This window comes from Pangasianodon hypophthalmus, chromosome 11 (genome assembly GCF_027358585.1).
Source record: "Pangasianodon hypophthalmus isolate fPanHyp1 chromosome 11, fPanHyp1.pri, whole genome shotgun sequence".
Lineage (NCBI taxonomy): Eukaryota > Metazoa > Chordata > Actinopteri > Siluriformes > Pangasiidae > Pangasianodon > Pangasianodon hypophthalmus.
Window position 1 is genome coordinate 3642209 of NC_069720.1, and position 23697 is coordinate 3665905.

A 23697-nucleotide genomic window follows, 5' to 3' on the forward strand; every position below is an offset into this window, starting at 1 on the left:
TTCACTTTGAAAATGCTTTATTTAAAGAAACTAACACAACTGGCAATGTTGCCCTATCTATCTTCTATGAGATGAAGATTAGACAAGAGCTTTAACTGTCAGTGATAAACCAGGTTTCTCCTCAAAAGATATTAAATGCATTTTTAATCAAAAGGTGCAAAATAAATATCAAACTAATATACGGGAACAATTATTCTCTACAAATAACTGGTTGTTGGTGAAGGTATTGATTTCTGGACATTGTAGTGGTGCCTAAGGGTGGATGGTCATGCAGTGACTTTGGTAATGGGGCCCAAACACACACTCTCATGTATGTACACTCACTAGTACACTGCTCCACTGAGCACAAATATAATGGGCACGCTTTTACGTTCCCTCATATATAAACAACAGTAAGTAGAGGCAAAGAAACTTAAGTGATATTAGTTAGGCTGTTTTTAAAGGTCCAGTCAGTGATCAAAAACAGATAAATACACAGATGGGTCACAAATTAAAAGAAAAAACAGTGGATATCGGGGGCATTTATTTTTGCTTACATGACATGAGTCCATTTGTCCCCATACAGTGGACAGTCACTGCAAATCAGTACAAAGTTCTTCTGTCTGATCATCTTTTGCTTATGATGAAACTATTCTATCCCGGGATGACCCCACCCCCATCCACAGGGCACGAGGGCTCACTAAATGATTTGATGAGGATGAAAGTATTGTAAGTCATGCTATGGCCATTGTAGTCACCAGACAATGGGAGATTCTGAAGCGACCTGTTGGACGGGGCTCTGTACTACCATCGTCGAAACACCAACCGAGAGCACATCTTTTGGAAGAATGGTGTTCATCTCTAGTACAGTTCCAGAGACTTTTATCCCAAGGCACACTGAAACTGTTCTGGTGGCTCATGGTGGCCTAAAACCTTACTAACACACTTTACAGTGTTATTTCCTTAAATTTGTCACTGGTGTGTATATAGCACTCTTTATTTATGATCTTTATTTTTTTTTCCCTACATTACATACACTTGCATGAGATGAATAATTAAATTGCTTTGTATGGTCTGAATTTATGCCCTCATTGGCTGCAGTCCGACATCCCCAGAGTGCAGACCTGGAGGATGATCACAGGGCTTCCGACATCTAAAACTGCACAACTGCACTCAATGAGGGTGCAAAACATCTTTGATGGCATCTTCACCCACACTTAGGCTTTGTGGACACATGATCTTAACCATGGCAAGGAAACTTGGGCTACGTACAATAAACTGCCTCAATCAACACTGGGTACGAGGTAGGGCTACACCCTTGATGGTAATGCCAATCCATCACAGGCAAACTGCACACACACATTTACACACACATTCACACCTAGGGGCAATTTAGCACAGCCGTTCCACCTAGAGTCATGTTTTTGGGAGGGAGAACATGCACAGGAACTCTGCACCGACAGTAACCCGAACTCAGGATCGAATCAGGGACCCTGGAGGTGTGAGGTGGCAACGCTACCCACTGCACCATCTTATAGTCAACAAAGAAATTTAACCCTTCACCTCATGTCAGTGTACATTATATAAAGACTGTAAGTAATCACTTTTATATATGCATGTTGTTAATTTTTGGTCATGAAAATGCTGAGTGGACCTTTAATTAATAACGTACTGCAGAAACGCCACACCGCAGCACAGGGTAAACTTACAACTGTTCAAAAGACTCTTAGCAAATTTAGTGGTTCTTAGGAAACAGGATCAGAATAGTTACAACATGAGTGAAACCAAGATGGCCATCTGTCCATCAGTAATAATAGAGAAGTCTTGGTTCTCATGGACATACGTAATGACCGGCATATGGCTGATAAGTGCCGAATTAGTTCAATGGATACTCAACGGTATTTCAGCTTTAGTCTTATTCATAGGGCTCATGCTGTGTTGTAGTTGCCCACATCCTTTCCAAAGTTATAATAGTCCAGCTCCTGTATAGCAACCTCAGAGAGCTTGGTGAGATTAGGCGCATCGTTAGCATCCATATTTTCAGGGGCAGCGAAGTTAAAGTTATCCTCTTCATAATCCTCATGAGGTTCCAGATCTGGAGGAGCATCTGAGAGACAAATAAGAGGTCAAAAATGAAGCAACGATATTGTTGATATGTGAATTTCAGCCTTGAATAGATTTGGTTAGATCTTCCTCACCTTGTCCCTCTGGGGATACATCCATGCCATGTTTGACCTTCATGTGTCGACTGAGGTTTCCCTTCAGGTTGAATCGGCTGGAGCAGTATGCACATTTAAATGGCTTGCTGCCAGCATGGAGATGCATGTGACCCAGAAGATTATACATTCGGTTAAATGATTTCCCACACACCTGTTAAAAAAAGAAAAAAAAGAAAAAAAAAGTGTTAAGTATAATTGCATGAGGTTTGAAAGATGCCGTATTTATTTCTGATTTGCCTACAAGGGACTGAACATTTATTGCTGGATAGATAGCTGGATCTTGTGACAGTGGTGCCAACGCCTTTCAGGGAAAAGTAGCTATTGTATGCTCAAAACGTCACCAGATGATGTCAGAGACTAATTTGCATATTCACTGATTTGTCAGGATCATTTGCATATCAAATGTGAAGATAGTAAAGAATAGAAAAGAATGGAAGAAATGAGAATAGAGATGAGTTCTATCAGAATAGGAAATAATAGATTATAACATATTTATTATAGAAAGAAGTCGTCTTTGATCGTGGCACCAAAAAGTATTTTCAAAATATTCAAAGCAACAATTTACGTATTTACAAAATGCTATCATTTTTATCAAGAAATCAGACAAAGCAAGCAGTGGTAGTGAGTAGTTGTATCGTATGTTAGCTGGACAACCGTACTGTGTGCAGGAAAGTCACCAAGATCAGTTCAAAAAAAGTTACTAGATTTGTCACTAGGCTTCTTTTTTGAAATAAAATCACTAAGGGGTTTAAAAAGTCACCAAGTCTAGCGGCAAATCCACTACGTCAGCAACAATGGGTTGTGTACAGTCAACCAGATGGGTCCAAATTCTTCATGGTATCAATGTTAACCAATACCGCCTTAGCAAATTCCAGAACTGTTTAAGTGAATATGATTTGCTAGTCAAGTCTGTGGTGCTCTGACATTCTGGAGCCTTACCTTGCACTTAAAGGGTTTCACAGGAAGGTGGACGATCATGTGAGTTTTTAGAGTCTGCTTCTGGACGAAGGACTTGAAGCAGACGTGACACTGAAAGGGCCTGACGCTGGCGTGGATCAGCATGTGCCTCCTCAGGTTTGCAGACAATGTGAACTCGCGAGCACATACGTCACACTTGAAGCCTTTTGTTCCCTGAGGATCAACAGGAAGCAATAAAGACTGGTGACATCTCAAGGAATGATTTACAATAGACATCAGTGTAAGAGTATTTATCATTCATCTCATTCAAATAACAATAATTTCTTTTTGTTTTGGGTGATGTATTGAAAAAGGATAGTTTACATACACTGAGTTGGTAGTTTATTGTCAGTACATTCCAATGAGCGGGACATAACTGCATCATATAGTATTAATTAAGTAAACCAGTGTTTCTAGCATGAGCGTTAAACTGATTGTTAGAATGGGTAAAATGAGAGAACAGTTAGTTTATGGTATGATAGCTGGTGTTAGCTAGTTCTACATTTAAACCTTTGGCAGACACTTTTAAAAAGCAAACTTACAAATGAGTTGAGCAGATGAGCTTTTTTTTTTTTTTTTTTCCTTTTTCTTTTTTTAAAAAGTCTGTAAAAAGCTGGTGCAACTGCAGTAGTTTTTCATTCCAACCAAGCGGGAACCACTGATCCCACTTTGTTTAATCAGCTGATCTTGGTCTTCAGTCAGGTTCGGTACCTGCTTGGTTGGAAGGAAACACTGCAACCACAGCAGCACCTTTGCGGATAAGACTGGGCACAATCATTGTAGCATCTCCATAACAGGTGTTTTCTTAGAGAAAGAATCTCTCCAGCAGACACAGGACATCACAATTGTACTGTTGAGGAGAAAAAAATGTGCCTGGTAGGACAAATCAAGATTTGTATTCCATGCTGCAGAAAAGATTAGAATTTGGTTCAAGCAGCATGGATCCATGGTACAATACTTTTTGAGGTTAACAATACAAGGCTTGATATACTGATACCAACCAAAGAGGATATGAATATGACCATGGAATTGATCAAATTCAGCCCTCCATGGCTACAGTTTGTCCACATTTTATAGGACACTTCCAGCATGATAATGCACCATGACACGCTGAATGGTTCCACTGAACTACACGCTAAGAATCCCCTATTGCACAACAGCTACCAATTGGAAGTGGTGAAGTCTAGCATGTGCTTCCTCTGAGACACGTGCATCTTTCCGAACTGCTGCTCATGCTATGTCACAGGACAGCTGAACACACTTAGGGGAAAGCGCTAACTGCCCTCTTCCACATACACAAACTCATAGATGGCAGTGATTGGTTAATAAAAGGACAAGCGCAAGGGCAAGCGCAACGGCAACCTCCCACCCCAAAGAGCATGGCCAGTTGTGCGACATGGACAGCTGTAGCATCATCAGGATTCAAACTTTTGGTCTCCCAGCAATAAGGCAAATGCTTTTGTGTTGTGGTACAACATTCTTGTGCAACACATCTCAACATCTGTTTGAATCTTATCCTGGCCAAATAAATTACATCTAACCAAGCACACCACTACTAGATAAGGGTCAATAATAGTCTGGAAACTCAGGGGATACATTTTTAGGTGAATCTACAGGGGTGTCGAAGTCAGGTCCTGGAGAGCCAAGACCCTACAGATATTTGAGTTTACCCTCTTTTACCACACCAAATTCATCCCATGAAGGCCTTGGGAACACAAAACAAACAATGAGTTGTATCTGGTATGTTAGAGGAAAGAGAGTGAGGCAAAGAGAACAAGTCAAACCTGATGCCAACAGTGCGGATGGCGATGTCTCCACCACCATCAAGTCTAGTCCTTCTTGCTACTAATTTGTATGCCAGAATTACCCTTAAAATATACTTTAATCATGAAGGAAACTATTGAAGAAAAACTATTTCAGACATTTGACCTTGCTGATCCTGTTTAGATTAATTCCAAAACCTGAACAGTTCATCTACTGGTTACAACGAGGATCTCGGACAGACGCATGGACAATCAGATACACAGATAACCGCTGGCAAAAATCATAGCTAGCTAAAAATGGGCCTGGAGCTCTTGAACATGAAGGTGTAAGTAACATCTCTACAGGACAATCACGAAGGAAGCTATTGAAGAAAAAAACTATTTTATACATTTGACCTTGCTGTGACCTTGACCCTATTTGGATCACTTGCAAAATCTGTTCATCTGCTGGTTACAATGATAATTCCATATAAAGCCGACAAACATTCAACCACTCGTTCTTGAGATATCGCACTAAAGATAATGAAAGACGGATGGACAACCCAAAAACATAATGAGGAAAATAAACGGACAGATGGACAACCCGAAAAAAAAGGAACTGCAGGGTGGTCTTCAATAGTAAATGAGCAGGAAAGACCAAAAAAATGGAGAATGGATAGGTAATAGAGTTAGATGTGAAAAGAAAAACAGAAAATGAGAGATCTCAATTAAAAAGCAAGCATCTGGATAGCATAATTGCATAGTTCATCACATTTACAGAAACTGAGATTAAGATAGCTAGGAATTACTTGCTACATTAGGGAAGAGCATGCAAGAGTTATGGCATTAACTCCAGTAATAATTCATATGAGCCTGGAGTTGGGAGCAGAGAAGATAATATTGAGATTCCAATATTGATTCTTCTGCTAGCTGTATACCTGACAACTGACCAATCAGAGGGGGAAAAAAAAAATTATTCTCCAAGCATAAATTTCCTACTTTATTTCTAATTACTGACTGCAACCACAGTCCAGCAATTTCTCAAAAAATCATTACTAATAACCACAATAATCACCATAACCACACAACAATAAATTATAAAATAAGATGTACCACCTTACATCATCAGCATCCGTTTACTTTTCATAGACCAACATCGTTCATTAGACTTGCTCTTTTTAACATGTTGCACTTTCACGTCCTCTAAAAGTGTAGGCTATTTCTATAAAGTCATATGCAAGCTCTAACCATGACATGCAGTGTTTTCTGTCACGACCAAACCAAAAGACGTCTTTGGCATGATCAGCTCATTGCAAACATTCGATGTAAACAGATAGCTCTTGCCAGATGGCAGATAAATCCCACAATCCCACTCTCCCACTCTCCAATATATTCTATGCAACCTAGCTGAATTAGCCACTAATGGAGCACTACTCATGTATTTAAAATTAAAACGAAGGACACGCTGGGTTTGCAGTTTATTAAACACACAAAAACATTTTTAATAAGGTACCTAAGAAACTGGGCTCTCTGTATATATTTTATTGTACAAGGTGTAAAGATATTTTTTGCTACAAATAAATTCTCTCAGTTAAACATTATAAATGAAAATGTATTTGGAAACCTTGTATTTCTGGCACTGGTATTTGTCCTAAGCCAAGGTTTTTCGTCCAACTATCTTGGAATTAGTCTTGTAACACATGAAAAGCATATGTACGCCTACTTTTGTATCTGTGCTTACAATGTAAATGAGTTTGTTACTACTGTGCTAGAAGCTCCATACACACACAAACATACTGAAACAAAGTCATTTTTACCTTAGAGGCACGTGCCTGAGGCTTGAGCACTTTGTGTGTGAGAGAGTGCTGACGTAGCTGGTGGAGCTGCAGGAACTGCAGGCCGCACTGGCTGCAGGAAAAAGAGCGTTGGGCCTGATGCTTCAGCATATGGTTCTGCAACTGACTACGGTAAGCAAATGTCTTACTGCAGTGGCTACACTGGAAGGTGGCTGGCCCTTGGTGGCTGACCTGATGGCGTTTGAGGTGGGCATAGGTGGGGAACTCCATGGAGCACTGCGTGCAGATGTGGCAGCGGCCTCGCTCATGCTTTACCTCATGGGCTCGCAGCTCACTGGGGTAGGCGAAGCCTCGGCGACAGAAGCGACAGCTGAAGGGCTTGACATCTGAGTGTTGCAACATGTGGCGTTTTAGGTGGCTGGTCTGAGTAAAACCCTTTTTGCAGACAGTGCACTTGTGCGGCCGTGTGCCTTGGTGCGTCAGGAGGTGTGTCTGCAGGTGGCTTGGCTGCTTGAAGAGCTTACCACAATGTGGGCAGGCATGGGGTTTAATGCCATTGTGACCCAAGATATGTGTTACAAGGTTATATTTAGAAGTGTATGACTTTTCACACATGCGGCACTTCCAGCGCTTCAAGCCTTCGCCAACGTCCACACAATATGACTCGTTGATCTGAATGTTGATGTCCAATCGGTCAATGCGGCGCCCCCGCGGTGCCTCCCCTTCCACAGGCTCCCCCCAGAAGAGGCCTTGGTTGCTCTCATCAAACTCCCCGACCCCATCCATATCGCCACCCTCATAGCCAACCTCATTAGCACGGAAGTAGCTGCTGATCTCTTCCCCTCCACCGCCGGCCTTACCCATCCTTGCATCATTCCCTTCCTCTTGTACGTCCTCATTTCCTCTTTTCTCCAGTGTATGGTTTCTGCCATGAGAATGAACCTCATTAGATGTGTGAGTGTTGGGGTGGTTATGAACATGGTGGTTAGGTGGTGGATGTGTGCTCTTGGGTTCCCGGACACAGGTAGAGCAGCAGTTGTTGGGGTGAGGTTTGGATGCAAGGCGGTAACCAGAGCTGTCCACCATCTGCATGCTCTCTCTAGGCATCATGCTCATCATGTGGTTGCAGGAAGGTAGTCCCGGGGTCACGGACTCACCTTTGACATGTGAACCCGAGTTCTGGTGCCCTACAAGAGGCTTTGTGTTTTCAGGTGTCCCCTGCCACCTCCTTTCAGCGCAGCTTGGGTGAACCTGACCTTCTTCTCCGAGGTTCACACCCAGGTAGTCTCCATTGGCACCAATGAGCTGGTCAGCATACTCGTAGTCCATCCGCTCGATGGACGGAGCAGGAGATTCTTTGGGCTCGCCGGTATAAAAGCCGTTGGGTGCAATGGTGGCACCGAAGACCTCGTTCTGGGATATAAGTCCCAACACAGCAGCCTGGGCCAGAGACAAGACCACCACTGGGTCTGTCTGTGTCCCCACATCCATCTGCTGGTGCATGGCTTCAGCGTAACATCGAACCAGCTGCTGGGTCTTCTCCTCCTGCCACACAGACACACAATAAAATACCTCAGAGTGGATAAATGTGCAACCTAGTCTTCAAGTAAAATACAACTAAAAAGATTTGTTGGATTGCATTGCCTGTTCACCATTTAAACCACAGAGCCACTCGATTCATCTCAGGAGGAATTAAAATGCTTTATTTGGGATAGAACTGAAGATTATGTCAGGTAATTTCAATGTAATTCAATCAACTAATTTAATTGCACATAAAAACGATACACTGATAGCTGTGAATTCTGCTCGCCTAGCCCTCTTTTTTCCCCATTTGTGAACACTATACTCTTCCCAAAATAAGTAAAAAAGAGAGAGATACCAACAAAAAAAATCATGAATATGCACAGTGAGGGAAAGAGTGCATGAAAGGAAGCTCGACTGACAGAAAAGACAGATTAGGCGAGTGATGGAGGGAGAGGAAAAAAAGAGGAGGGGTTGACTGTGTGAGTGAACAAGAGAGTGGGTGAGTGAAAGAGAGCAAGAGAAAAGAGGCAGAGAGAGAAAGAGAGGGGAAAAAAAAGAATAAAATGAAAAGCATATACAAAAAAAAATTTTATTTAAATGTACAGCAGAGAAAGAAATAACAGCATAGCATCTCAAATGTGAAAAAAACGTTTGGTTAAAACAACATAGCTCTTAAATCATTAAAATCTGTATTGTACACAGTAAAGAATAAGTGAACACACACACACACACACACACACACACACACACACACACATACACACACACACCCTCTAATAGAAACTTACCAAATTTCTCTTGGTTTGAGGTTTTAGATGTTTGAGCGATCTCATCTTTAGTCAAAAGTTCACGTTTACCTGCTTGCCCCTTTTGCTCCACACTCTACTGCTGTCTATAGCTACACACAAACACACACACAGATACACACTGTCTCTGTTCTCTCTGTATGTGAGCTTGTTCTTATTCCTCTCTCTCCCCTCCCTTTCTGTCAGACTGTCTCTCTCTCTCTCTCTCTCTCTCTCTCTCTCTCGTATGTGCTCGCTCTAATTTTCCTCTTTCCCCTCCCCCATCTCTCTCTTTCTCCCTGTCTCTCTCTCTCTTTCTTTTTCTCTCTTTCTTACTGCTGCAAGCATGCACACACACACGCACACACACACACACACACACACACGATATTCTCTTTTATGCCCCAAAGAAAAACATATTAGATATAAACACCCCAAATCACTACTAGATTGAGAGGAGTTGAAACAAAGAATAAAAGGGAGAGAGAGAGATATGAAGGGAGAGAGAGAGAGAAAGAGAGAGAGATATGAAGGGGGAGAGAGAGAGAGAGACAGAGAGGAAGGGGAAAGAGAAAGAAAGAGAGATAGACAGAGATGAAGTGGGAGAGAGAGAAAGAGTGAGAGATATGAAGGGGGAGAGAGAGAGACAGAGATGAAGGGGAAAGAGAAAAAAAAAAAAGAGAGAGAGAGATATAAAGGGGGGAGAGAGAGAGAGAGAGAGAGAGAGAGAGAGGGAGAGAGGGAGAGAGGGAGAGAGTGACTAAGCAAACATAGTAAATTAAAAGAAACATATATATAATCATGTACAAAAGAATAATGAATGAAATGAGAGATGAAAAAGAGAGAGATATGGCAGTAAGAAATCTGCACTGGCCACAAAGTCAGAGTGTCATAATTCGAATACGCAAATCTTCAGTGTATACCCAAGTCTAGTAATGGTCCAAATATATATCCAAATATAATACAGATAAAAACAAAAACTTAATAAAGTTCAAACATCACTAACTAAACATGTACATGCTTTTCATTTCGCTAACTTTGTTATTTTGGCTGATTGAACTGCTGTTTAGAAATAAAATGTTTAATATTCTAATCTTTAACTGGAACAATAAACTGCCTGGACACTAGACATGTCACAACACAGTTTGTTTATTTGATCACAGTCAATATATGATATAATGCTACAACGTACTGTACGTATATAAACCCATTTTCATTTGGGGGGCATTTTAGAATTGTAGTGGTTACACCTCAGGAGAAAATGGCTGAGAGAGAGGTATTCAGGAAGACAAGAAAATGGAGGGATGAGGGAGGAGAAGTCTTTTTCAGTGAGGGAGAGGGAGGGAGAGAGAGAGAGAGGGACAGAGAGAGAGAGAGAGAGGGAAAGAGGGAGGGAGAAGGAAAGAACAAATAGAGAGAGAGCAAGAAAGAGAGGGGAGGAGATAAACAGAATGACCGAGGGAGGGGAGAGAGAGCGAGTGAGAGAGAGAGAGAGAGAAAGACAGACAGACAGACAGACAGACAGAAAGGGAGACAGAAGAAAGGGAGTGAGAGGACGAATGAGGGAGGGGGGGAGAGAGAGAGAGAGAAAGAGTGCAAGAGATAGAAAGAGAAAGAGAATGAGGAGTGACAGAGTGAGGGAGACAGAGAGAGAGTGAGAGAGAGAAAGGGAGGGCAGGGAGTGAGACAGGAAAGAGAAAATAGAGACATGAGAGACAGATTCTGATTGCAAGTACTTTGATTAAGTTTTAAAAATCACAGTCTCAGATCCAAGTCAGGTTCACATTCTGAAAATAAGGAGACATGCTAGAAAATGAGTGAACCCTCTAACGATTTATTAGTCACACACAGTAGAGGACAGTGTGTAGTGTCACACAGACACACACAGTGCCTTTACATGCACACTAATGATCCAAACATTACCCGATTTAGACAGTCAACCAATCATTGCCAGTCAGATTGTTGGTTGGTTCAGGCTGGTACGATTTAACAGAATATGTAGGAGTAACTTTTTCCTGTAGATGTGTACCAGAGCAGAGACACCACATCACCACCTTCTTGTTTTCTGTTTGCTCACAAGACCCTGGTTTGCAAATTCACCTAGTCAAACATCACCTAGATAATGATGCAAAGTGAAACTATCTGCTACCAGAAGCAAATGCACGTTTTGGGTTCTTTCGCCAGGCAAATGTTATTCGCACTTAGTCACAGCTTCAGCTGAGGATGGGGAAAACTGTTCGGAAACTGGTTGTTCAGAATGAGTTTCCCTTATTCATCAACTCCTGGAGGAAAGATAACATCACCACAATTGGAGCACTGAAAAGGCTGCTTGTGCTTATCTGTGCACCACTGTTCATACACTTACCACTGGTATCCATCAAGGGATCTACTGCGCTGGATGTGAATCATAAATTTCTGCCCATACCTGGCTGAGCAGGTCCCTGCACAACAGAATGGGGCAAAACATGTTGTGTCGAAGCTACGGAGAAGCCACCTGCTTCCAAAAACTTAAGTCCAGATGCACACCTGGACTAACCTGCACACTTCTTGTGGATACTATGCACAATGAGTAACGAAACAGTGATTACAGTATTGGAATACTGGCATCTCTAGTTAATCTAGTTAATCAGGTATTTTTATCTATGCACACCCCTAGCAGAACTGCATAATCTCCCCAAGCCAGTACTTCCTCTGCCATTAAACATTCACATCTGTGTACTTATACATCCATCCCCAGTCCTCTATGGTCATAAAGAGAACAACAGTGGGCACTGTGCCTTTTCTCTTGATACAGTGTTAATGTTCCACTCTCCGCAAAGGAACAGCAAGCCCCCCCACCAGGTCAATACCCCCTCTGCATGCATGGCTTCCAGAGATAAAAGTGTGTACGTCTCCACAAGATTAGCCATCTTTGCAGGTTGATATGTGCCACTATTGTGACATCGTCCATCCTTAAAACAGACAACGAATTTGAGAATGTTCCTAAGGGCCCGAGTTCCCTTCTTCGGGATGAAGAAGCACCTTGAGAAGAAACCACTTTGGCTCTGCTTGAGTAGCACTAGCATTATTGCTTTACCTGGAGGAGTGCAAGGATGGTATGTCTATAGCCAATTAAATCGAGAGATCCTTGTGGGCAGCTCACAGCCACAGCTGACTTCACTACACCAGGGCTCCGTGGCATGCATTCAAGCTACAATGATGAGCCACATGCCTGCTGTTGACGACTGTATCGCATCCTTGGTGGTCTTAACTGTTTTACTGCTAGGATTCAGACAGTTGCTTAACTGCAGAAGCCTGATTCCTCTGTGAAGGAGCTGACCCATGTAGGCCAGGATATATGGCGACTCTCCACCACCCTGGTTATTGCACAGTGCAAAGAATGGTTAGCACAAACTGCTCTAGTGGATGTGTACAAATCAATCATGAGATATATTCCCTGTGTGCCAGGGTCACTCTCTGGGCCTGCCAAACAGGCTGTGGAGAGAAGCGGGCAAGTTTCAGGATCACAACTTAGTATGGACATATAGACCATCCACACAACACTTTCAGGTCACCGCAACCCAGTTCTGTGTTCCAGTGTCCACAGAGGTTCTGCCTGCCTTTCGCAAGTCTTAGGCAGGGAAAGGCCCAGCCTAAAGTCCCTAGCAGGTGCCTCAGCACCCCCATCCATCTCGTGGGCCAGGCCCTCTCATCACTAAAAGGTCCCTGAAAATGTTGCCTGGATACAAACTCCAGTCTCACATGGGACTCGGGGTCTCGTTGATATCAAACATTGATGTCGCTCTGACCCAAGAAGTTCTCTTGGAGAGAGGCATGATCAAAAAGGTAGACCATGGTTCAAAACAAAAGGTTCTACAACATATTTCCATTCAAGAAGGATGGTGCTTTCCATTCAATTCTAGATTTGAGGGGGCTGAAATTGTTCCTAAAAAAAGACCCTTTCTTTCTGTATGCTAAATATCATCACACCCAACTCAAATCGTCTAGATGAAAATGGGTGAAAAAAATAATTTCAGAAATCTCTTAACAGAAAATAACCCAATGTTCTTTATTTCTTTCTTTCTTTATTTCTTTATATGGATGGATCTATACAACAGCAAGAAGCTAATTGTGAAAATGAGCTGACAGGAGATTTAAGCTGACACTTTACTACTTTCTTGGCCACACTGCATTGAGTGTTTTTGATGGGGCTGAGAGCTGAGCCACTGCACTTGGCAGGCTTTGCTGCAGACAAATTGAACTACTATCACGGGTTAAATGTTTTGTCTGCAGTTTGTCAACATTATCTCTGTATATGCATTCATAACTGCACGCACCACTCTATGGCCACACGTATGTGGACAGCTGATCCTCACACCCGAATGTGACCCCCCCCAAGTTAGAACAACACAATTGTCTAGAATGTAGCATTAGGATTTCTCTTTATTGGAACTATGGGCTCCAAACCTATTCCAGCATGACGATGCCCCATAAGGTCCCAAAAGGTCCACGAAGACATGATTTGCCGAGGTTGGGGTTGGAAGCACTCGAGTGGCCTGCACAATGCCCTGAGCATGTCTGGGATAAACTGGAGGGTCAGTTGCACACCAGGCTTTCTCATCTGACACCAGTGCCTGACCTCACTAATACTCTAACGGGTGAATGGACAAATCTCCACAGCCATGTTTCAAAATCTATTGGAAAGCCTTCCCAGAAGAGTGCTATATTATAATAGCAAAGAGGGAACTAAATCTGAGATGGGATGTTCAAATGGCACATATCGGTGTGACTGCTCAGGTGGCCACATACTTTTGGCCATAGCATCAATTAATTGGTTTCATTCATTCATTCTCACACCTATAATTTATTTATAACAATATATATATATATATATATATATATATATATATATATATATATATATATATATATATATATAAATATACACATCTAACAACATGAAGCCACTTATCATGAAAGATCATCAAGGAAGGTATTTTATATAGTGGGGTTCTTCTGCCACAAGAAGTTTTGCCTACGGTGGATGATAAAATTGTAAACATTTGTCAAGAATTTCCCTTCTCAGCACACATCATGTGTTTTGTTCTAACTTTTTGATGTGTTTTTGTTATTGTTCTGACTTTGTTTCATCCTCCTCTACTAGTTCACTGGTTTTCATGAGTTATCTCCATCAACTGTCTTGTTTCTACTTAATCATGTTCCAAGTCACTGCGTGTTCTTGTTTCTCACTATCTAGTTATTTTGTGTGCATCATCTTCAGTATCAGGTTCTTTTGTTTATATATGTTTCTTAAAAAACCTTCACTCATTTGTATTCTTCTATGATGAACACGCTGTATAAGCGGATACAGCCGAAGGACCAACTGAGCAGCATGTAGCGAGTTTGGTGTCAGTTTGGAGAATATCGTAGTGGGTCAACAAAATCTGTTGCACCAATGACAAAGGATCCTCAATCAACAACAACAACAACAACAATAATAAATCCAACAATGTCCCAGTTCCATCGCAGGGCTTTCACATCAACTGGTCGTACCAACGTGTTCCATAATTGTGGGCAAATACGCAGGATCTGGGAACTGGCATTCTGCGCAAACAAACATGATATCTGGACCAATCACCGACTGGGAAAGGACTCAAACTTTGTGGTAAAACTGCTCATTCATTAAAACTATATTATTCTGATTTATATATGAAATAATATATATGACCCAGAAGCTATAACAGCAAGAAGCTAATTACAGAAATAAGTTGACAGGGTTTAAAGCTACTGTTAGCAATTTGTTTAAGAATGCCTAGGCTAAAACACTGTCTTGGCCTGATAGCAACCACTAAAGTGAATGATCTGATGGGAAAAAAACCCTGTGAACGTTTTGAACTCTTTCCTGGCCTCAACAAATAAAAATTCCAACATGATCCAATTGCATTACCCAATCAGGAAACTTCTCTACAGAAAGACAGAACTCCTAACTGGCACTTATTTTTCACAAATACTTCTCATCCACTAAACCAGTTTAGCAATACAAAATGACTCCAAAGTATCATTACAATAATCCTCTTTCTCTGTAAAATGCAAGGCTTCATCCCTGTGCCAAATAGCGCACGTGGCCAACCTGAAATTTAACCGAACAGACCATCATAACGTACAGCTGGATATTGCTTTAAAAAAAAAAAAAAAAATATCTATTAATTACAGTTCTTTATTAAAAATGAAGCTAATATGTACGCTGGTTAATTTAATGAAAAACAGTCCAGAATCTGTACATGGCTGGGAAGCTGGTTCATTCCCACTCTTGGAGTTTTGTCTCCTGTCACACTGCTGACACAAACTTCTCTTTTAATCATTTTATCAGACGATTTGAGAAATCTTTGGCATTCGTAAATATTATACAGATGTCAAGAGACTTTTTTCCACTTCTCAAAGCCTCTTTTAGCCACGCCTGCTGAATTTAACAAGAACAACATCCTAGACATCAAGATGCCATGTGGTTTTGGGGTTGGACCATATGTACTTAAGTCAAGGTCAACCGTCAGTGACAATGATTGCGATGGAGAGCCACAGGATTGTCACTAGGAGGTGTCTAACACGTCTGAGTGGTAGTTCTATAGCTATAGAATTATCATTATCAGTATATACATTTATCTCGGTTGTTATATGCCGTTAGATCAAACCTTGTTCAAGGTGCCAGGTACATTGGCTATGGCTGTACTAGCATCTGTCATTTCTGGATAATAGTTAAAAAAAAAATAATAATAATGCACTAAATGTAAATAAACAGAATATTTAACATCATTCATTTTTAATATTATGCTACTTGATAAAATGATATTATTTACTCTTACTAACAATAAAGCCTAGTGTATAGTGTATAAAGACTGTATCATAATTCTTGATCAGTCCGAGGTAGAAATACGAGGTAGAGGTGATAAAACAGTTCCCCCTTTAAAAAAAACAAAAACAAAACAAAACACCTTACACAAATTCCATCCTCATCAAAATGACTAAACTCTGGAAAGATACACAGCCAGAAATGCACCAACATACCACATTTGCTGCTAACAAGCTGCTACTGGAGCGCAAGACCCGCCTCCGGAGGCGGGACATATATCTTTTAGAGAGCATTTAATTGGATAAACACAAGACTGGTACAGGATGAGTCATCAAAAAATATGAATTGTTTTCCCAGAAGAGATAAGGTATCAAATTAAAATGAGATTATCTCCAAAACAATTGTACTTTTCTTCTTGTTAGTGGCCAACAATATGAGGCAGACACACACACACACAAAAAAAAAAAAATACTAATTTTGATTTCACTTTAATAGCTAACTGACTGCTACTGGAGATGGTTTCACTCTGTGTAGATTTCATTTTGGATTAAAAAAAAAAAACTGACTTTTTTTTTTTTAGTTCAATATATTTCTGTAATTGTTTACTGAGTGTTTCTGAAAGCTCAAAAGGCTGATGATGACAGAAATTTCTGTGCATTTGCTCATTCCATAAATCCATTTTGTCAACAAATCACAGCAAACCCCAAACAAATGTACAGCTATTAGCCTGACTGGGTTACTTTAACATTCTGTTAGAGCTCTGACTACAAAAATAATGCTCAAATGACCAGTTTGACCACCAAAAACGGCGACTCTAACGCGGAAACTTTTCGAAATGAAAACTATGTTGAGATATTTCTCTGTTTTGTGCACTTGTTTATGCTAGCTCAGCCTAGCAGCGCGGTAGGTAGCACTGAGAGGACAGGGCGAGTGTGGCCTGCTTTTTCCACTCCATCCAACACCGTCCACTCGCCTCCAGGATGTGGAAGTAAAATGAAAAATGGGGCATTTTGGCTTTGTAATAATACACAGAGAAAGATTCTTGCGGTTCAGAATGGAAAATATTTTACAGAAAGAATTGGAGTTGCCATGGGACTGCTCCGGTCGCTCAGGACAACTACATTAGTTTCATTTTACCTCAAATAACAATAACGATCGATTGGGTAACTTACCACACTCCAAAACTCGGTTCTGTACGTAGAAGACACTTTGGAGATTTTTTTACTACCACTACAGACTGAATTTGAGCTATTTCTGGCTTCTATTTCGGTAGAAAGTAAGAAGAGAAAGTGACGTGAACAAATATCATACCTCCTGTCAATCCCTTAAGCAACCACTAGAGGGCAGAAATGAGAATGAACCGCGAAGATGGATGTCTTCTTCTTTCACTGGCAGGTTAGACGGTGCTGTTGCTCATTGCTGCCTTCATCTGTTTTCAAATTGTTACTACATCTATCTCTTCTGTACGTACAGTATGCTGCATTCAACTAGAGCACGTAATTCCCGACCTCCGACCAGGAAAAAGCCAAAGGAAACACCCCCTCATCTCTTGGGAACTTGGGATATATGGTCTTCTCACCTCCGAGTTCAGCAAGTGACATCAAATCAACATGGACGCGCAGAGCATCAGCAGTATGCAAAGAAGGGCTTCTTATCTTCTAACCTTACCTCACCGTATTTGCTTTGAAACAATCAATATACAGAAATACACTGATCATCCATAACATTAAAACCACTGATAGGTGAAGTGAATAACATTGATTGTCTCGTTACAGTGGCACCTGTCAAGGAGTGGGATATATTAGGCAGCACGTGAACAGTCAGTTCGCGAAGTTAATATGTTGGAAGCAGGAAAAAATGGCAAGTGTAAGGATCTGAGCGACTTTGACAAGGGCCGATTGTGATGGCTAGACGACTGGGTCAGAGCATCTCCAAAATGGCAGGTCTTGTGGGGTGTTCTGTATGGGCCAATAGTTTATGAACACCTGACCATCACACCCATATTTTGGACTCCTCCAAACTGTTGCCACATAGTTTGAAGCTTATAACTGTCTAGAATGTCTTTGTACGCTGTAGAATTAAGATTTCCCTTCATTGGAACTAGGTATCCCCAAACCTGTTACAGCATGACAATGCCCATGTGCATAAAGCGAGGTCCATAAAGATATGGTTTGCTAAGGTTGGTGTGGAAGAACTCAAGTGGCCTGCACAGAGCCCTGACCTCAACCCCAGTGAACACGTTTGGGATGAATTGGACTGCTGACTGTGCGCCAGGCCTTCTCGCTCAATATCAGTGTCTGACCTCACTAATGCTTTTGTGACTGAATGGGCCCAAATTCCCACATCCAAGCTCCACAATCTAGTGTAAAGCCTTCCCAGAAAAGTGGAGGTTATTATAACACCAAAGATGGCTAAATCCAGAATGTTATGTTCAACAAACACATATGAGTGTGAATGGTCAGGTGTCCACATACTTTTGGCCATATAGTGTATGATGTCTCCAGTGGGTTCTCGGCCTGCCCCAGGGTGTCCATCCTGTGGGACATACCCGATACAACTGCCCGCACCACTATAACTACCTCCTCTGAATTTGGAGGAGCAGTAGCTATACTCAGATGGTGTCACAGATTGTGAAGCTCCTCAACCTATCATGGAGAATAAATTCCTCCAGCAAGCCTGTGGAGGAACTGCATTTCCACTGCTTCTACTTGTGACCTTAGTCTTTTGGCCACTACTCAAAGCTTGTGACTACAGGTGAAAATAGGATGGATCAGAGATTGACAAGTAAGTACAATGTCTTCTGTAAGCCTTCTGCAAATCCACAAGACACATCACTGGATTAACATACACCCATGACCCTTATCAAAAATGTGCAACAATGAAGAGCATCTCCATAGTTTCTCCAGAATCCTCAGTTCAACTATTTGACAAAGTCTCCTCACCTGAACACTGGCTTTAACCACACAACTCATCCTTGTTTAGTGCCTTCAGGACATCTGGTCAAATCTCATCCACCCCTACAGCCATGTTGCTGTGAAGGATTCTGACCACCGTAGTATTCACAGAGCTAGATTAATTCTTAAAAGTGCTTCTTCCTTCACTCAACAATATTCCCAGTAGCGGTCAATACTCCCCTGCACTTGCTCAGCAGAGCTTGTGCATGGCCTTGTCTCCATCTTCTGTGATACCGAACATTTTACCAGAACAGCTGTGGGGCCACCAGAAAGTGTTTTTCCCATGACCAGACACACTCCTCCCCAAGTCCAAACTTTTGCTTCTGTAACTTCTTTTGCTGCATCCTTTCTGGCTCTCCTATACCACTAAATCTAATCATTATACTGAAGGCCCCCTCCTTCAACTTGATGACTTCCCAAATCACTGGTGTCCACCAGCGCATCCTAGGATTACTGGCAATGATAGGCAGTGGTAGCCTTCTGACCACAGCTTCTTGCAGCTTGTACATGGTCCAGTTTCAGACTCAATGACCCTGACCTCTCTCGGTACAAGCGAGAAAGTTTTTGGTGGTAGGAGATGAAATCATCTCTCACAGAAGCTCTCACAGATGTCTCCAAGCAACTCAGAAACTCTCCTTGGTTTACCACATAAATCTTGCTGGTTCTCTGTGAATCCAACTCACTACCAAGGGATGATCAGATGACAGCTCTGCCCATCTCTTTACCTGACTGTCCTAAACATATGGCCTCAAATCTGATGACACAACCACAAAATTGATTAAAGTTTAGCACTGGAATCCATACCATGTATGGATATAAAGCTGACTATATGTAGTCAATTCCTTTGCAGGCTCCTTCTCTGTCAGCAAAGTGACATTCCACATTCTCAAAGCCAGTTTCAACTGCAAAAGTCTAGACCTTCTAAAACTGTCTATAACATGCCTCCTGCCCACTGTCCATTGACCCAAATGATGGATGATACCACACCCACATCAGGCTGAGCCAGACCAGGTTGCATGGGTGGCCCTGTCATCGGATGCTCCTGGGCCTGGCTCCAGGCGTAAGTCCCGGTAACCCTAAACCGGACAGGGCACACTTGTCTTTTTTTTTTTCGTACCTTTCAGGAAGGCCTTTAAGATCGCTTTTCCCTTCTGTGTCTGTTCAAACTCCCTTCTGTGTTTGTTCATCAAGGGTGGCTCAAAGTGACATAGCCCTGAGGTTCACTGAACTACCCAAGCCACTTCACCACAACAAGTTCTTGATCCTCAAAGGGGCGAAAATGTTATTAAAATAAAATGCAAATGTTCACATTTAATAAAAAAAAGTGTGATCGCATAAGGCATGGGTGATATCATAGCACATGCTTACACTGTCACTTTCTGGTCTAAGAGGTAGTCAGTGCAGTAAATAATGCAGACATACAGAATTTATGACTTGCTGAGAATAACTGAAATGCTTGGGAGGATGCCTCTTTCTCACATGTGAAAAATTTCACATTCTTACAGATATAAATAGAATATTGTCTATTAACAAAGGACCATACCAAGCACAAGTTGAACAAAAGGTTATATATAGATTTATTTTGTATAACAAACTCACTGTTCCACCTTTAGAGGGAGACCTGTATGATTTTATTGCTGCATGGCTGTCACTACCACATGGGGGTGACCCCAGTTAATGGTTTGTAAGCAATTCTTCACCTTAATCCCTGCCAGGTTCCTGTGCACACTACTGCAGCGACATACCATTAGTGGGATGACACACATCGTACTTGCATGAGGTAATGAGAACAATTTAGCAGTGGATTCCACTTGTGCTGCAGGCTCAGTCTCATCAGTACTCAGCCTCATCAAGGGCAGCGTTAGGTGGGAGGGCAGAGCTGTTTACATACGAAATAAATCCTGTGGTATATCCTTTGCAATCCATGTGAAAGCTGTTCAGTTTTAGAAAATTGCAAAGGTAACTATCTGAGTCAGATTTTTTTTTCTTGCAGCTCCTTTCCATTAAAAATTCAAAATGTAAATATTTTTCTTCTTACATATATCCTTCATAAAAAAAAGCCCACAAAACAAAAATAGTAAAGCTAAGTTAAGCTAAAAATACATGGCCTCTACTTCTCCTCCTTCGAACAAGTTAAGGCCAAAAAATTAAGCTGAAATGGGTAAAAGAATTTAACTTAAATTTAAGATGAATTATTAAGATTATTATTTATTGAAGCAGTACTGTGTGCTGTTTATTTGCCTTATTTGACTCCTCCTTATACAAATAAAGTTTCATATTAAATTTAAATAATGGTTATTTCTATGTTTTAATTTACTTAAACTGCCTGACTTAGTGCCTCTGCCTTCCCCAAACTCAAAATTACTCAAAGAAAAGAAAAAGATCACTATGATGTCATGCTGACCAGACACCAAACAGGCCACTATTATTAATAGATGTGTAGCACTCAATGCCACCACACTGACCTACCAATGCTTTTACATATCACACAATACACAAATCAATCTTTGCCCTTTGAAAGAGATGCTGAATGTTGTCCGAAAAATGCCCTGCTACGCACTATGCCATGTGGCCTCGGGGGTGGAGTCCTTTCGACCTCAATCTGTAAGCTCTCCCTTCCTGATTTAGAAGAAATAGCTCACCCTTACTAATTTAGGAGTAAAATTTAAGATATAGTATGTTCTATTGGGAAACAAAGCAACCATTCGGTGGTCAGCTGACCTCAGACAAAAGAGTTTCAATACTATACAAGAGATTTGTTGTACCATATATCACTTTGGATGTTTTCTAGGACTTACTACTTGTGTCATGACATAGCCATTCCTCTGCCACATTTAGAAAACTTCTCTCATGGTTACCCAATGTGTCCCACAAGAGTATGACAAGGTTGTCCACTTCCCATAGATCATCATAGATCATGCAAGCATCAGCTAGGCCTTGTTTTGCCATGCATATATGGCAAATATGGCAATCAATTTGCGACATCCAAATTATGGTACCACGGATAAAATGGGAGTCATGTCCTTTTCTGTGTATTTTGTGTATAAGTGTGTTTTGTAAATAGCCAGGCTATACTATTGTAATTTTTGTGATTTTTTTTGTCCCCACTTTGTTTTTTTTGCTTTTTGCTTGCTTTTTCTTTGAATTTCTCTTACCCCAGGCAATGAATACAACATATTACCTATACAAAAGTTATTTTTAGTAATAATAATAATAATAATACTTATTATTATTATTATTATTATTATTATTATAGGACAAGAAAAAAAACAATGAATACAACAAATTACCTACCCAAAAAAGTTATTTATCATAATAATAATACTTATTTTTATTATAAAAGTTTGTCTTCTGAACCTGAAATTTAAAGCAAATACAATCAAGATCTTCTGTAAGATCTTCTCCCTTCCACCATCTTCTACCTTCCATCTAATGGAAGCACATACTCTTCCTGAACATCCATATATTGTATCAGTTTGATGACAGTTTAATCACAAGAGGTCTTAGTCGAGGTGTTGAAAACAGAAGTGGTAGTGGTGGAGGGTGACTAGAGGTGTCGTCATATACATGCCTTTTGCCATCAAAGCATGGGGTGACCTCACCATCAATAATCGGGATTGCTCATCAATGACCAAGGGGAGGGGCTTGGGAATAAAAAGAAAAGACACCAGCACCCACCACAACTGAAATGGTGACCGACACATGGGGCTTCGTTGGAAATTGCAACAGCAAATGACAGTTTTGTAAGTTGATTATGTTATAATCAATCTGATATCCCAAGTCACAGTTAATTGTTTTGTCATGCTTTTGATTCAAGTAACTAATTCTTTATTCTTCATTTCTTCTTTAATCTTTGCAGCCAATAAAATATTTCCAGTACCAGCAATGGATAAAGCTATTTTAATTATTTTGTTCTGGAGTCTTTGCAGTCTAGTACGTTTGGAAGGGCTGCCAATCAGGTAAGAAGATTTATTGTTTTGATTCATTGTAGTGTATTTTGACAGCTTTATTTTACTTGTTACTTGGTTATGTTGACTGATCAACTATTCACACTTCACACCACAGTAAGAGGTCCATCAGTGAAGTCCAGCTGATGCACAATGTCGGAGAACACAAACAAGCAGTGGAAAGACAGGACTGGCTTCAAGTAAAGCTGAAGACTGTAATCATACCCGGTATCAATGACTCACAGAAAGGACAAAAGGGGAAAACCAGGACTCTTTCTTCAGATTTCCGAGCCTGGAACAGTCCAGTCTGGATCTCAAGTTAACAATGGGAACTGCTTCTGTTTTGTCTTACTGTCTTTTTTTTTTTTTTTAAAGCTTATTGTGTTTTAATGCCACAGAGATAAGACAAATTTTCCTGTCTCTGTGTTAAGTCTTTGTTGATTAAGTGCACTAATTCGCCATTTGTTTTATTTATTGTTTTGTAGTAATTTATTTCATAGTTTCAGTGATATAACTTGGAAAATGTTTGACTAGTTGTACAAATGAGTTCAAATGTAAAGAGGACAAGGACAAGGAAGGGCACAGCTTCTGCTCTACACTTTCTATTAGAATATGTAACAAATATTTTTTAAAATTATTTTATTATGCAATGTTGATGTAGCCCAAATAATACTGCTTGTTTTTTAATTTATTTATTCTACAAATAATAAAATAAATATAATAATTGTATCTAAAATGTCTTGGACCAATCAAATATGTTCTGCATTATTGATGACTATGTTTAAAGTTTTTTAAAAGGTTTACAATACAACAAAAAGTTTGTATTTTTTTTAAATACTGTAAAAGAATACTGTAGAGCTCTACACGGCAATGCTCAGGTGTGCGAGCGTCAGTTTACAGTTCTCGCGAGAGTTGACATTTTTAAAAATTGTACTGATGCGGCGCTGTTTCCAGTTCTCGCGAGATTT

At 40.7% G+C, this 23697-nt stretch overlaps 2 protein-coding genes across 4 annotated transcripts; one reads left to right on the forward strand and one right to left on the reverse strand.

Annotated features, from left to right (window-relative positions):
- Positions 1–17237, reverse strand: znf710b (zinc finger protein 710b). Of its 3 annotated transcripts, none has more exons than XM_034308797.2 (5): positions 17140–17237; positions 6715–8238; positions 3138–3329; positions 2178–2349; positions 1–2086 (listed from the first exon to the last, which is right to left on the reverse strand). In XM_034308797.2, exons 2-5 carry the CDS (start codon positions 8194–8196, stop codon positions 1908–1910), a joined length of 2025 nt encoding a protein of 674 aa, XP_034164688.1. In that variant the 5' UTR covers positions 8197–8238; positions 17140–17237; the 3' UTR covers positions 1–1907. The 3 variants fall into 3 exon arrangements, with proteins under 3 accessions (XP_034164688.1, XP_026786486.2, XP_026786485.2); XM_026930685.3 differs by having other exon boundaries at positions 17001–17165; XM_026930684.3 differs by lacking the exon at positions 17140–17237 and adding an exon at positions 9006–9236.
- Positions 17238–22371: 5134 nt separating this feature from the next.
- On the forward strand, positions 22372–23452 carry pth1b (parathyroid hormone 1b). The gene is made up of 3 exons (XM_026930845.3): positions 22372–22525; positions 22642–22741; positions 22848–23452. Exons 2-3 carry the CDS (start codon positions 22668–22670, stop codon positions 23050–23052), a joined length of 279 nt encoding a protein of 92 aa, XP_026786646.1. The 5' UTR covers positions 22372–22525; positions 22642–22667; the 3' UTR covers positions 23053–23452.
- Positions 23453–23697: the final 245 nt, after the last annotated feature.